Raw genomic sequence first — 13,056 nt, 5'->3', positions numbered from 1 at the left:
TCTCTGAGCTGATTTCTGTATATTCAGTGGTAAGTTTTACCATTAAGACTTCCTAATAGTAGCTCTATCTCATGTTAAACTTAAGTACCTCATATCCTTTTCCAGTCCCTTAAATTGACTAATGTTTATGTTTAAACCAAGTCTGACATGGTGTATTTCATGCTACAGCCACCACAGCCCTCCCTGGTTTGTTTAGGTTAGACAGCAGAGGAATGAGGGAGGACATAGAGATGGGGAGGAGTGGGAGGTGAGGGAATGATGACAGGGGAATGGGTGGGGTGGTGAGGGGAGTTTGGACAATGCTATCTGAATTTTAAAGAGGGGATAGAAAAAGGCGAGGAAAAAAGGGGAGTGGTGGTTCGGAGGAGAGAAAGCGTGGATAAGAAAAGAGGAGAGAAAGGTGGCAGAGGGAGAAATTGGGAGCTTGTGTGTGTGTATGGGGGGGGTTGATGGGGCAGAGGGGAGGATAATTAGAGGGAGGAGAGGAGCATAGGGGGAAAAACGGAAGAAGGAACAGAAGTAAAGTGAGAGGAAGGAGTGAGTTTGTTCAATGAGGGAATAAAAGAATAAAGGAGGGAAAGAAAAAGATGCGGAGGACAGATGTGGGGAGAAGGGAAAAAGAGGAGGAGAAGGAAGGCAGGGACCTTGGGGGTTGCATTCCTGAAGTGCAACCAGCCTGGTGCTGCTCTGCTGCCCAATGTAAACACAGGACAGAGAAGTGGACTGACAGCCTGTCACAGTGACTCATGAGACAGAGATAAAGCAAGCAGGGAAGAAAAATGGAGGTGTGTTATGAAAGAATAAAAAGTGCAAAGAAGGAGCAAGAGAGATGTGGTGGAAATAGTTTGAGACAGAGATGTATATACAGAAAGACAGATTACTGTGATGTGTATTTCTATAATGTTAACAATATCATATGTTAAGCAGATAATCCTCTTGTGTCCTCTTTCATAGACTCAATATGAGCATATCCTTTGATGTCATCTCACATCTAGTCTACAATCATTTCCTTTTTCCTGCACTTATTCTCTTCTCCTTCAGTAAAGCAGGGTAACTCATCCTTCCCCTGGCAGGTGACCGCATATTGAGGTCAAAGGGACATCATGTATCCCTGTTAAAAAGGATTGTGTTCACAATACTCTGAATATACATCATATGCTGAATGCATAAACATGGTTTCATTACCAAAACCAGTGGAAAGGAAATCACTTTTGCAGGCTAGCTCACAAATGTGATCAGTCTCAGGGATGTGGTACTAATATTTAGATGTTGTCGTGTACACAACACCAATCAGCCATGACAGCAGTCTGGACTCTGATGCTAGTACCACATCTAGTGGCAATAAAACTGCATTGCAACTGAAAAAAAATACTATATAGCCAACCCACTGCAACAGAATACAAGTATAATTACAAGTTTAATCTATTATACATTTTAGTACCAAAGAATGAAAATAAGATATAGGACAGGATTGCGAAGTTATGTAAAATGCCACATAAACATGAAAAAGTAAGCAAACAGCCATCTGACAAGAGTCTTTCTTACAGATGTAGGAAACAGAAGCAGCCCTTTGAAATGTTTGGTAATTCATTCTTTCATAGGAAGGAGGAATAACAGCCTAAATTACCCAAAAAGTGTAAACAGGGTAAACAACACACAATTTAATATTAAGAAAGAAAAACATGAAATAAAAATAAATAGCAAAATAACAATATTTTACATGAGAACAGTCACCTGAGAAACAAATGTCAGAATTGATAAGAAGACCAAAATATTAGTTTTAAGGGTAACGGTAATTTAATTAGCAAAAACAAAAACCCTTTCCGTTTGTATTTAATATTGCACCTTACCTCATAAAATACTGGAATCTATTGCAGAAAAAATCTTCTGCATTCACATATATTTTCCTTGCCAATGATCATTTCTGATAGACAAAACGAATTGGAGAATAAAACCCTAAACAAAATTAGGGAACCACAGTACATTTCAAACACTTTAAAAACAAAATGAATTGTAGGCCTATACTGGCATGACATGAGTAACATTGACTGTTCTGTTATGTGGAATAAATAAAAAAATAAAACAATTCCACAAAGCCAAACACTAACACAACATAATATTGTAGACTGTGCTATACCTAAGAAAAGGCACAAGGGGAATTTTAAATTGCAACAACAACAACAGTCCAAAGTGAAACTTGCAGCATGTCTAACAGATTCAACTTCTGCCCGTAGAGGTCAGTATAAAAACAAACAAACACCGTTTTTGTTGTTTTTCCTCCACACAGAGACTGTTTTCCAGTATACAACAACAATCTCACCACAACCATTGGAAAAGTCTTTATCTATTTTATTGTTGTTGTTTTTTAGAAGTAAGCTACTCTCAGTTGAATGATGCACTGCACATCACCAGTAAAGTGATACTCATAAGGAATACTTCCTCAAACACTTAAAAGTCAGTGAAATGTCAACAGCATTCCCCAGTGATTCTGATTCACAGACTAGTGCCAATGAGTCACCAAACACTTTGGCAGTTCCTGGCTTGTATATAGCTAGTCAGTCACAAATGTAATGTACACTTGAATGACATATAGTTTTAGTTCTAGATTCTAGAACCAAGAAGAAGAAGAAGTACTTCATGCATCTTCACCAATTCAGCACTCAAGAGGCCTCTTTCCCTTCATTGCTTTCAATGTGGACTGTTGCCTCTGTGGGGAAATTGAAAAATAGAAAGAAAGGGATGGCTAAGGTCAGTTATTACAATATTTCGATATAATTTACCGAAGTTACAACGAACATTTTAGGCAACTGGGAACTGTGCCTCATGGAATATATATATATATATATATATATATATATATATATATATATATATATATACACAAATATTTATATAGTAATTATAAATATCCACTTACTCCTCACAGCCATTTACTCGCCTAAAATCTACTGCTGCCGCTCCTGGAAACCACATAGAAACTGCTGTGACTTATGCCCATTACTGAGTCATTCATACTTCTTTGTATTTTTACAAACAGATAGGCAAATGTAGGTAAAACCACTACATTCTGACAAACTTAATATCTGTCCTTACCTCTCTGTCCCTTCTTGCATCTCCACCACAGCAGCAATACCAGCATAGTGAAAGTGATACCCACCACTGCACAGATGGCTTCAATCATAGGACAGTGAGGAACAGGTGGGTTTTCAATGGGTGCACCTTCAGATGAGAACAATGTTTATCAGTCTCAAAAGCATATGAAGTGGAACAGTTGAGTTTATACCATAACCAACATGTTGTATTTTTTCTTATTGTCAAAAATCCCATTAAAAGACCAAAACTGATAATGTGTGAGTCCTTCTCTCCACATTCACTCATGTCAAGCTCACTGAATAGTTAAGTTTGTGCCATTTTTTAGGCCTTTATTATGACAGGACAGCTTAGACATGAAAGGGGAGAGAGAAGGAATGGCGTGCAGTAAAAGGCCGCAGGTCAGAGTCGAACCTGGCCTCTGTATATGGGCGTGCACTCTACTAGGTGAGCTACCCAGGCGCCCTGCTGAATAGTTTTTGAACAATAATGGAGCTCTATGGTGCAGAAGAATTGCCACATTCCTCACATTCCCAACTGCCACTTTGCCCAGCGTCTCATATCATAATGATGCACTAGCTCTGCATTCACACAATAAGTCAATATGGCACCTTACCGCAGGGTCGGAGGTGTGTTTATTTGTTCTTTTTAACTTAACCACCGTGAAACAATCTGTGTAGTATATAGTTATATGTTGTACAGAATAAAGAGAATGTTTGTATTTGATTAGTCTAAAGCACAAAAATTATGAGAAACGAGAAAGCCAAATATGTGTGATCCAGCCGCATGTGGGCTAAAGTGTGAACAAGCTAAACCTCTTTAGCATTTTACTAGCAAAATTTTAGCGATATGGCTCTAGGGATAGCAATGTCGGTTGGTTGGTCCATCACTTTGGCCAAGATGGGAAAATCTCAACATCAACTAAAAAGATCGACAGTAACTTTTGTACAGACATTCATGGTTGTCAGAGGATAAACTTTAAAAACATATAAAATAAACTACGAAAAATCATTAACTTTTCCGCTCAGCGAAAGAATAGGCTCATCAAGCTATCATCCTTTTAAAGTGACCAAAAAAGGATTTAAATATCTTATTATATATTTTAGTGCAGATTTTTCAAAGTTAAACATAATCTTTTACCTGTAATAGCAAAAATAAAAACTGACCTTCTAAGATGGACTAATCTTTCACTTTCTCTTTTGGACCGTATAGCTATAATTAAAATGAATGTTCTCCCTCGCCTGTTGTATGTTATCCAAATGCTACCTATTTATATTCCATCCAAAATATTTACAAAAATACATAGTGCGGTAGGAGTATTTGTGTGGAATAATAAAAGGCCAAGGATGGAACTTCGAAAGCTTCAACTACCAATCAAAAAAGGAGGACATGGCATCCCAAATTTCAAATTTTATCATTGGGCCGCACAATTAAAATTTATGGCAGATTGGATTAAAAAAAGCCATTTCTGCTTCTCAGATTTAGAAGGTATAGGTCTGGATGGGGTTCAGTTAGAACACCTTCCGTTTATATTTTTCACAAAAATATATACCAAGATTAAGCACAATTATATACTGAAAAATATCTGTAGATCTCTCAATGCTGTTCGTAAATATTTTGGGTTTGACAAATACTCATTATTGGCTCCTATTGCTAATAATCCAGATTTTAGACATACCTGTATTGATGCTGGCTTTAATGAGTGGAGAGAAGCTGGTATCATAAGAATATTAGATGTTTATGCAGATAATGCTCTCAAGTCTTTCCAACAATTACAGTATGAGTTTAATATCTCTCAGGTCCACTTTTTTCGATATCTACAAATAAGAAGCTATCTTATTTCTATTGAATACTATAAACAAGGTGGGAAAATAAATGTGCTTGATAGCATTTTATTAAAGGCAGCTGCATTGAAAAGTAAAACAATGACATATATTTATGACCAAATTACAGATATAAAATTATCAATAAGCTGCATGTGACTCCCTTAACTCGAAGTAAATACGACACATATACAAAATGTTGTCTTAAATGTAAAAAGGATACAGGAACCTATTTCCACTTAATATGGTCCTGTCCTTTAATTGTATCATTCTGGTCTTCGGTTGTTCATGAAATTGAAAAATCTTTTGGGATTAAAGTGCCACTGGATCCCAGCTTGTGTATCCTTGGTGTAAATAACTGTGTGCCGGAAACAAAAATAATGTCCATAATGCTATATGCTGCTCGCCTTTCCATTCTTCATGTTTGGATTAAAGAACACTCTTCTACTTTAACTATTTGGCGCAAAAAACTTTTGTCACTGCTACCTGAAAGAAGGGATAATGTACTGGATGGAACTCTGGATACGTTTGTAAATGATTGGTCTCCCCTTAAAGATTATTTTGGCCATGAATGGCAAGCAATAACATGTATTAATATGGATTGAGAAGAAGAAACCCCCCCAAATAATGTATTTAAATATGGTCTACGGTCTGTATAAAACCTGTGTAGAGAATGTATGTATATATGTATATATATATGCAATGTCTGTGTATACATGAAGTACAAAATTTACACTGCTAACTAACTAAACGAAGGCGTAGTAGACCTGTAAAAATTACTTATTTGTTATTTGCTGGTTTTTTTTTCCTTTCTTTTTTTCTGCTCTTTTGTTTTTCTATGTTAATGGTAAGAAGAAAAATGTGAAAATAAACAATTTAAAAAAAATAAAAACTTTAAAAACTTTTTTTTGAAAATGAAATTTTTCATCATAAGGTAAAATCTGAGTTGGTCCAATAGTAGCTATTTGTCAAATACCTACACAACTAATGACAGGCTATTCCCATCAGCCTCAGCAGTACTTTGTGTTTATTGATAGTTAGTAATTGTTAGCATGCTACCATGTTAAACTAAGATGGTGAACGTAGTAAACACTAGACGTGCTAAACATCATAATGTGCTCAAATCACAGCTGTGCCTAACCTTCTCACAGACCTGTTGGCTTGTCTTGTTTAAGCTTTAAAATCTCTTCACAGAAACTTTGAACTCTTCCGTAAAAGTCAAATATTAACAGGATGTAAAAGAGATGCAAAAAATTCCCTTACATATTCCTTAAACAATAGCCATCAAAGGGGATTTATGCCAAGGGGTTTCCATTGCCTTTCATACTTCCCAAAACTTGCCCATTGTGTTGAAAGCATAAAATATATTTTGGTGGAGAAACCATTGGGACTGGTCTTTTTTTAGTTTTATTACTCACAGACTGAGAACACGTCTGAGCTGACGTTGCCCACAGAGCAGCTGATTGACGTATTTCCATTGGAGCAGTTGAAGTATGCAGTGCTTGAGATGTTGACCATCATGGTTTTTGGATCGTTCATTTCACTGCTGTTCAAAACCGTCCACATCTGACTCCCTGGTACGTTCCACGTCACCTTGTCGACTGGGTACCCATCATGTGAAGCACATGTCACTAGGCAACTAAAGCGATGGTTTTCATCACTGCAATGCACTGTGGGAGCAGGTTTACTGTAGTTGGCTAGGAGAGACAGACAGAGAAAAACGAGCACTGTCAGGAAGCAGTAGGTTGCATTTCCAGCATGTCAAAGGTTCTAAAAATGTTTAGTTCAACAGACCATTCATCTTTTTAATGATAGAAGGCGTTTTCATAGAGCCTCCCTAAGTCCAAGATCACAGACAAATCACCTTTACTGAGAGAGTGATGGATTAGCAAAGGTTTTTTGAGAATTATACTGAAGGGATTTTAAGTCTATTCATATGGTTGTAATAGATAACCTGTTGAGAGTTTAGTTAAAGGACATGCTGGGATGGACTCCAGACTGCTCCGACCCTGAATTAATGGGCTTGGGAATACACATAAAAAATTGGTCTGTGAATGAGATTGCCTTTACCTCAAACAGCACATTGCGCTTTAATAAGTATATTTGACAGTAAAATCAAGGTTTAATACCTGCTTGGCAAAGTATTTCCTGTAGACCTAGCTGGCAAGGTCATATGCACAGCCTACTCCTGTGTTCAAATCAGGCTCCAGGGCATTGACTTTGTCAATGGGAATTGTCATTCCAATCGTTAAAATCTCTATGGTAGAATAGCTCAAACATCTGCGATTGCGCAGGTATTTGATAAGTGGTAACACTACTTTCAGGAGGAAAAACTATTCTTCACCTATGATGTTAGAAATAATCTGACTGCCTAATTCAGAATACTGTCTGTATATGGTAAATGGACTGCATTTATATTGCCCTTTTCTAGTCTTAACAACTACTCAAAGCGCTTTACACACTACAGGCACCATTCACCCAAATCACACACACATTCATACACTGGTGGCCGAGGTTGTTACCACCTGCTCATCAGATAAACATTCACCCACATTCACACACCGATGGTGCAGCAATTCAGGGGGTTCCAAGGACACTTCGAAACGTAGACTGCTACCATATGAGCCACAGCCGCATATACAGTATTTTTCTGGTTAGAAACAAACACTCTGAACAACCTTAAACTCAAACAATCAAATACATTTTTAAATGTCCACACACTCATACGTACATACCTGTGAGATTGAGATGTATGACTTGTTTTTGAGTTGCACTACTGTCAGTGTACTGGAAAAGGCACTGATATTCACCATGATGTGAGACGTTCAAATTGTACATGTGCATAGTTGTCTTGTCGTGATCCATTATGGTGTTCTTCCATGCCAGCTCTGCAATCTCTGATGCTGTTTTTGATTGATAGTAGCCATTCACAAATATCTCAACCCTTTGAAAGTACAAAAATTTTAAATTTGGTTTCGCAGTAGGGCAGGAAAAGGTCACATTTCCACCAACCTCCCCTCTGAGCTGAATTGAAGCAGCACTTTCTGCGGAAAAAAAAAGTAAGTGAGAGTAACGGGTTAGAGCATGCTGGGAAATGAAATTGTCTTCAGGAATATTATCTTAAATTATAGGCAAATTGTGTTTCACAAAACATCTAGGTAGCATTTTTGTAATGTACATTATATGAATAATGCACCATGAACGTTTAGTTGCCTAATTGTGGATTTAAAATCTAAAGGTATGTGAATGAAGTGTAATATGAGAAACAACAATAAAATAAGTAGAGAACAAAAGTTGTTTGCAGTATTACTTAGGTGAGTCAAACCATTGGTTTGTTATGCTTTATGTAATTTAGTAAAACCATTAACAAAATGGTTTGACATCTTTATGATTTGACTTGAAATTTATTTAATTTATTTAACCTTTATTTTACTCCTATTGAGAATACAAGGGAGTTCTGGCCAAGACAGCAGCATAAAAAGTTTCACATAAAAGAACAAACAACAGACTTAAAACAAAACAACAAATTGCATCAAACAGTGGATTAGAATAGAATAGAATAGAACTTTATTGTCATTGTCATTTGTACAACGAAATTTTCATAGTACTGATCAGGCAGGGCGTCATTCTTAAGATATAACCAAAAGTAGTAAAAAAAGAATAAAGTGATACATAGTATCTAAAAGCAGCATGAACAGGCATTCATACCTACATATATACACAGAAGCACAAGCAGGCATACATACATACATACATACACACAGTCACACTTATTAGCAGTGTTCAGTAACAGGACATGTACATTAAGTGGTCAAATAGCCCTTATATACCTAAACGGATACGACACCGTTTGTTGAAATAGGGTTTATCACGGTCTCCCCTAGCTGTAGATAGGTGGGCCAACGCATTTTTTGTGTATGTATCGTTTTAGTCCAGTGCAACACCGGCAGCGCCACCGCTAGTTAGCTTAGCGTAGTGAATGGAATCCTATGTTGCCGGTTAGCATGTTGTGAGTAAAAGTGAGCCAACAAAAGACAAAAAAATTAAAAAAAATGTAAAAAAAAAATAAAACAAATTACCTAATTACTTGCACTGAGACAAAAAATGCGGGTGAGTGTGAAGTTCAGGGGTTTTTGTTTAAGTTTTTTGAAAGCTCCTCTCTTATGACGTAGTAGACAAATCTCAGTTCCTCTTTAGCCTATTTGACCTTTTGTTTTTTGTGTAAAATACACAACTAGTAGTGTCCCTTTCATGTTTTACATAATCTAAAGGTCACTCTATCGAAAATGATGTTACAGTGAGCTTAAGATTTTACTTTTCATTTTCACATTGTGTGTCTTTGGCCACCCAATTAATGTTTCAGTGTTTAAAGCTATAGCTATAGTGAGCAACTATTTTATAATGATGAACGTCTGTTACAGTCAAGCCGTGGCCAAATGAGTTGATACAAAGCTAATTAAGACAGCTCCACAAAACTCTCTCTGTATTTCTCAGTATAGCTATGTTTACAAAATGGTATAGCCCGCTCGAGTGATGCTTTTTACGTCACCGCTGAGAAAGGACAACAGCAGCGTTCAGCTTTGGAGATGAAGCTGGACATAAAAATTACAAGATAATTACCTCTAATGAAGACTGCATTATGTTTTTTTAATCATCCGTGTCCTCCTTGATTTGACGGGTTAAACGCTACTTGCAACTGTGTGTAGGAGGGGTGAGGATGGTGCGCAATCACCGAAGCCTTGCGTCATGTGGACGCGTCGACAGTGTTGTTGTCATTACTTAGAATTGCTCACTTAGATAAACAACTGGCTTCACTGTAAAACCAAGATGAAGGTGTGTTGTTGATGCACTGATATGCTCACCTGTGACAATAGTGACAAAGAAAGTCCCAACCAGAGCCAGCAGCTGGAGGGAAAGCCTTGGGTTTCTTGAAAGATATGAGGAAACAGAACTAATTGTTTACATGGTTACCCAGGTAACAGTGACACAAAGATGCATAGGCCTACCGGTACGTACAATTCAATAGACAGCAATACGTCATACTTAAATTCCACTGGCCCTGCGCCCAGAGAGTTCAGCAGTGTGAAGTCATAAGAGTTACAGATAAAAAAAACGTATTACAGGAAATACATTTCTGGAGCTTCAGTTGATGACCCTTGACACAGGCAGCAATAGCTCCACTGAGTGATGCAGGGTCACAAATAGTGTTGAATGGATATTTTTGGTTGTTTTCTGACAATCCTTTGTGGCTGGCTTACAGTAAGACTTGAATGAAGAGGCCGTTTAAATGAGAAAGTGTTCCGTGACTTGACTTGGAACAAATAAACACTAATTTGCATGACTTCATCACTGTTCCGTGGAAATCATCAGGTGCCCCACCCACATAAAAAGTGCTGATGAGTTCAGGTCATGTTGTTTACTGATAATGACATCATTCTCTAATGCTGTGAACATGGTAGATGTAGTATGCAGACAATTTTAAAATAGACTCCAAATGAGTCAATGTCTACTTCTGCAGGTAATAGAAAATGGCAGGAGTACTTACAGAAAATATTGGCGGTTGCAATGTGATGCCTGTTGAAAAGACAAACAAGTTAATCACTGTGATAGGATAGAATCCAGAATCATATTAGGCCATTGGTAGCCTGACGTGGTCATACTCAGATTCTAGTCAGACCTCGAATGTTGTGGGCGGGGCTAAGTTCGGCTGGCATCCAGGCTAGGCCATTGGGGCATTTTCTCTAAATCTTTCATAAATCTAAATTTCTTTTTTTAAAGATTATGTTTTGGGGGTTTTCCCTTTATTTTTGAAAGTAGATAGACATAAAAGGGGAGAGAGAGATGGGGGATGACATGCAGCAAAGGGCAGCAGGTCAGATTCAAACCCTGCGCCGCTGCAGGACTCAGCCAACATGGGGCAAACGCTCTTACTGGGTGAGCTAGAGGTCACCCTGAAATTTGTTTTTGACTGTTAAAGTTAGTTGTAGTTGTAGTTGCCACCAGGGTGGCTGCAATAGAAAATACGCCCTACCAGTTCTTTTCAAACCACTCCTGATTTGTTTTAAATTGACATACTTTAAAAATGGTCTTGTTTGTGAAATCTGGGTTCATACAAACAAAATCCCATCTTATCTGAAATTTATGACTGGCCCTTCACAGTCAGTCTTATTGGAAAATGGTTTCAGTCATCCTGAAAGGAAACATCCAAACAGTGTTTTCAACAGACACAAAGCTAAAGGAAAGTCACTGTGATCATTATCAGACAGTGCCTTCTAGTATTCTACTATACTGTTTGTGGTAGGCTATTATAGAAACCAAGTGCTGAAAGTATCAGTTAAAGCTAGCATTTAGCTAGACCTAGAATCTCAGGAAATTCCCAGACAGAAACCCATATCTGCATTGTTATAGTTGGAAGCTGTAGTGTAACAAGATAAGGAAAGTACTTTCACAGTCTAGAAACAGGCTATTTTCACTCTTTTGAGAAAAGCTCCTTGTACTTAAACTTTGCTCTTAAAACACAAATTCACAGAATATCAAGTGCTTTGCAATAAAAAAATAACCTTGCATACAGGGAAAACACCACTGCCATGCTTCATAATGATCAGCAGTGTCAACAGAAACCACATCTAAGGGAATTCCCAAGGGCCATCATTACCTAAAGTACTGTACTGTACATGTGGTTTAGTTACAGGAAAAGCAATATGATAAAAGTCATATGAATAACCATGGAATTCTTGATTTACTGGGAGGCTAAAATAAACAACAGGCACCATGTCTTCTTCAGTGTTAATTGACCGGAATATAGACATTTTGATAGAGGGTTTGTTTTCCCTCATTTCTGTGACTCTGTGTCTGTTTGTTACACCAGCACCAATGCTATAGCAATTTCCCCATCTAATATAACAGTTCTTTGCATTAAGTATTACCTTTGTGAGAGCATATGTAGAATTTCTTTGACAACCACAGAGAGGTGTTGATGGAACTCTATGGCAATTTTGAGGCTATACTTTGAGGTTTTTATGTATTGTGCAATACAATGTATACAAGTTAGTAAACTTAAGAGAGCAATGGTAGAGAGCATTGATTGAGCATCATGATTGACTGTGTGTTATGTGTGTTTGCGCTCTTCTATCACTTCTAGCTACTATCACCAACAGTTAAAGTCATAGACGTTTACACAGTGAGGCTGTATTAGTCAGGGGATTCCCACATGATGTAATATGATTTACAAATCATGACTTGCTGGATTGTTAAGAGACAATAAAACGCATGCCTGCCTTCAGATAAGCTACAAAACCACAAACCAGTTCCACACATTCAATGATTATCATCTCACATTGAGTTTCCTTCTTTGTAATGTGGGAGCCATATGACACTTCATGTAGGTAAAATAGAGAGGACTGTAAAGATTTTTTGTTGGGTGAAACCGATTAAATTGATGTGAGAGACTTGTGGCAGTAGAGGTGTGTATTTGTTTAGCTGCTCCTGCTACACCCTTTCAAGATAGACAATACACAGGCTAACTTTCTATTTTCTTTCTGTTTTGGATGACAACAACTGGATGACTGTTTCATAATCAATTCTTATTCCGGGAATACATGTATCCTCAACTCTAGTCACTTGGCCACAATGTCCTTTTACTAAACCAGTCATAGATGAAATCAGCAAATACATGTATTTACACAGGCAGTAGGGATTTACACTCTCAACACACTTGATATAATTTGCTCTCTCTCTTAGTCGCACACATTGTTATACACACAAAGCTGAGTAAATGTCCAGGTTTATTTTTAATCAGCAGCACATATTTGCCCATATCATTCCTCCTCTAAGATAGATCAATCTTGCAGAGGCTATACATATTTTCTGATATGCATGCAGGTTTTAGTTAGTTAGTACTCATGGCTAAAACTACTAGAAACTTACTAGATTTTTGTGTTAGTACTTCAGCTGCAACCTACGATCTAGCAAAACATGTGTAAAGCACTTAAATAACAAGCGCTTCCAGTGAAGATTTTGAAGCTATGAGCCCACAAAAAAATAATAGCCTTATTCACAACAACAAAATTAATTGTTCTCAAACGAAACAAGAAAAAGGAAGAGGACAAGACAAGCTCTTACCATAGTGCTGTGTGTCTGTGTG

At 37.4% G+C, this 13,056-nt stretch overlaps 1 protein-coding gene across 1 annotated transcript; it reads right to left on the bottom strand.

Moving 5' to 3' along the window:
• Positions 1 to 1,010: 1,010 nt before the first annotated feature.
• LOC114553180 (uncharacterized) lies at positions 1,011 to 13,056 on the bottom strand. Its single transcript, XM_028574360.1, has 8 exons — positions 13,035 to 13,056; positions 10,459 to 10,487; positions 9,776 to 9,840; positions 7,649 to 7,957; positions 6,332 to 6,610; positions 3,094 to 3,219; positions 2,918 to 2,960; positions 1,011 to 2,707 (listed from the first exon to the last, which is right to left on the bottom strand). The coding sequence occupies exons 1-8, from the start codon at positions 13,035 to 13,037 to the stop codon at positions 2,689 to 2,691; spliced, it is 873 nt and encodes a 290-aa protein (XP_028430161.1). The 5' UTR covers positions 13,038 to 13,056; the 3' UTR covers positions 1,011 to 2,688.

Source organism: Perca flavescens, chromosome 3, assembly GCF_004354835.1.
Source record: "Perca flavescens isolate YP-PL-M2 chromosome 3, PFLA_1.0, whole genome shotgun sequence".
NCBI classification, from domain to species: Eukaryota; Metazoa; Chordata; class Actinopteri; order Perciformes; family Percidae; genus Perca; species Perca flavescens.
This window is presented reverse-complemented; position numbering and strand designations above follow the sequence as displayed.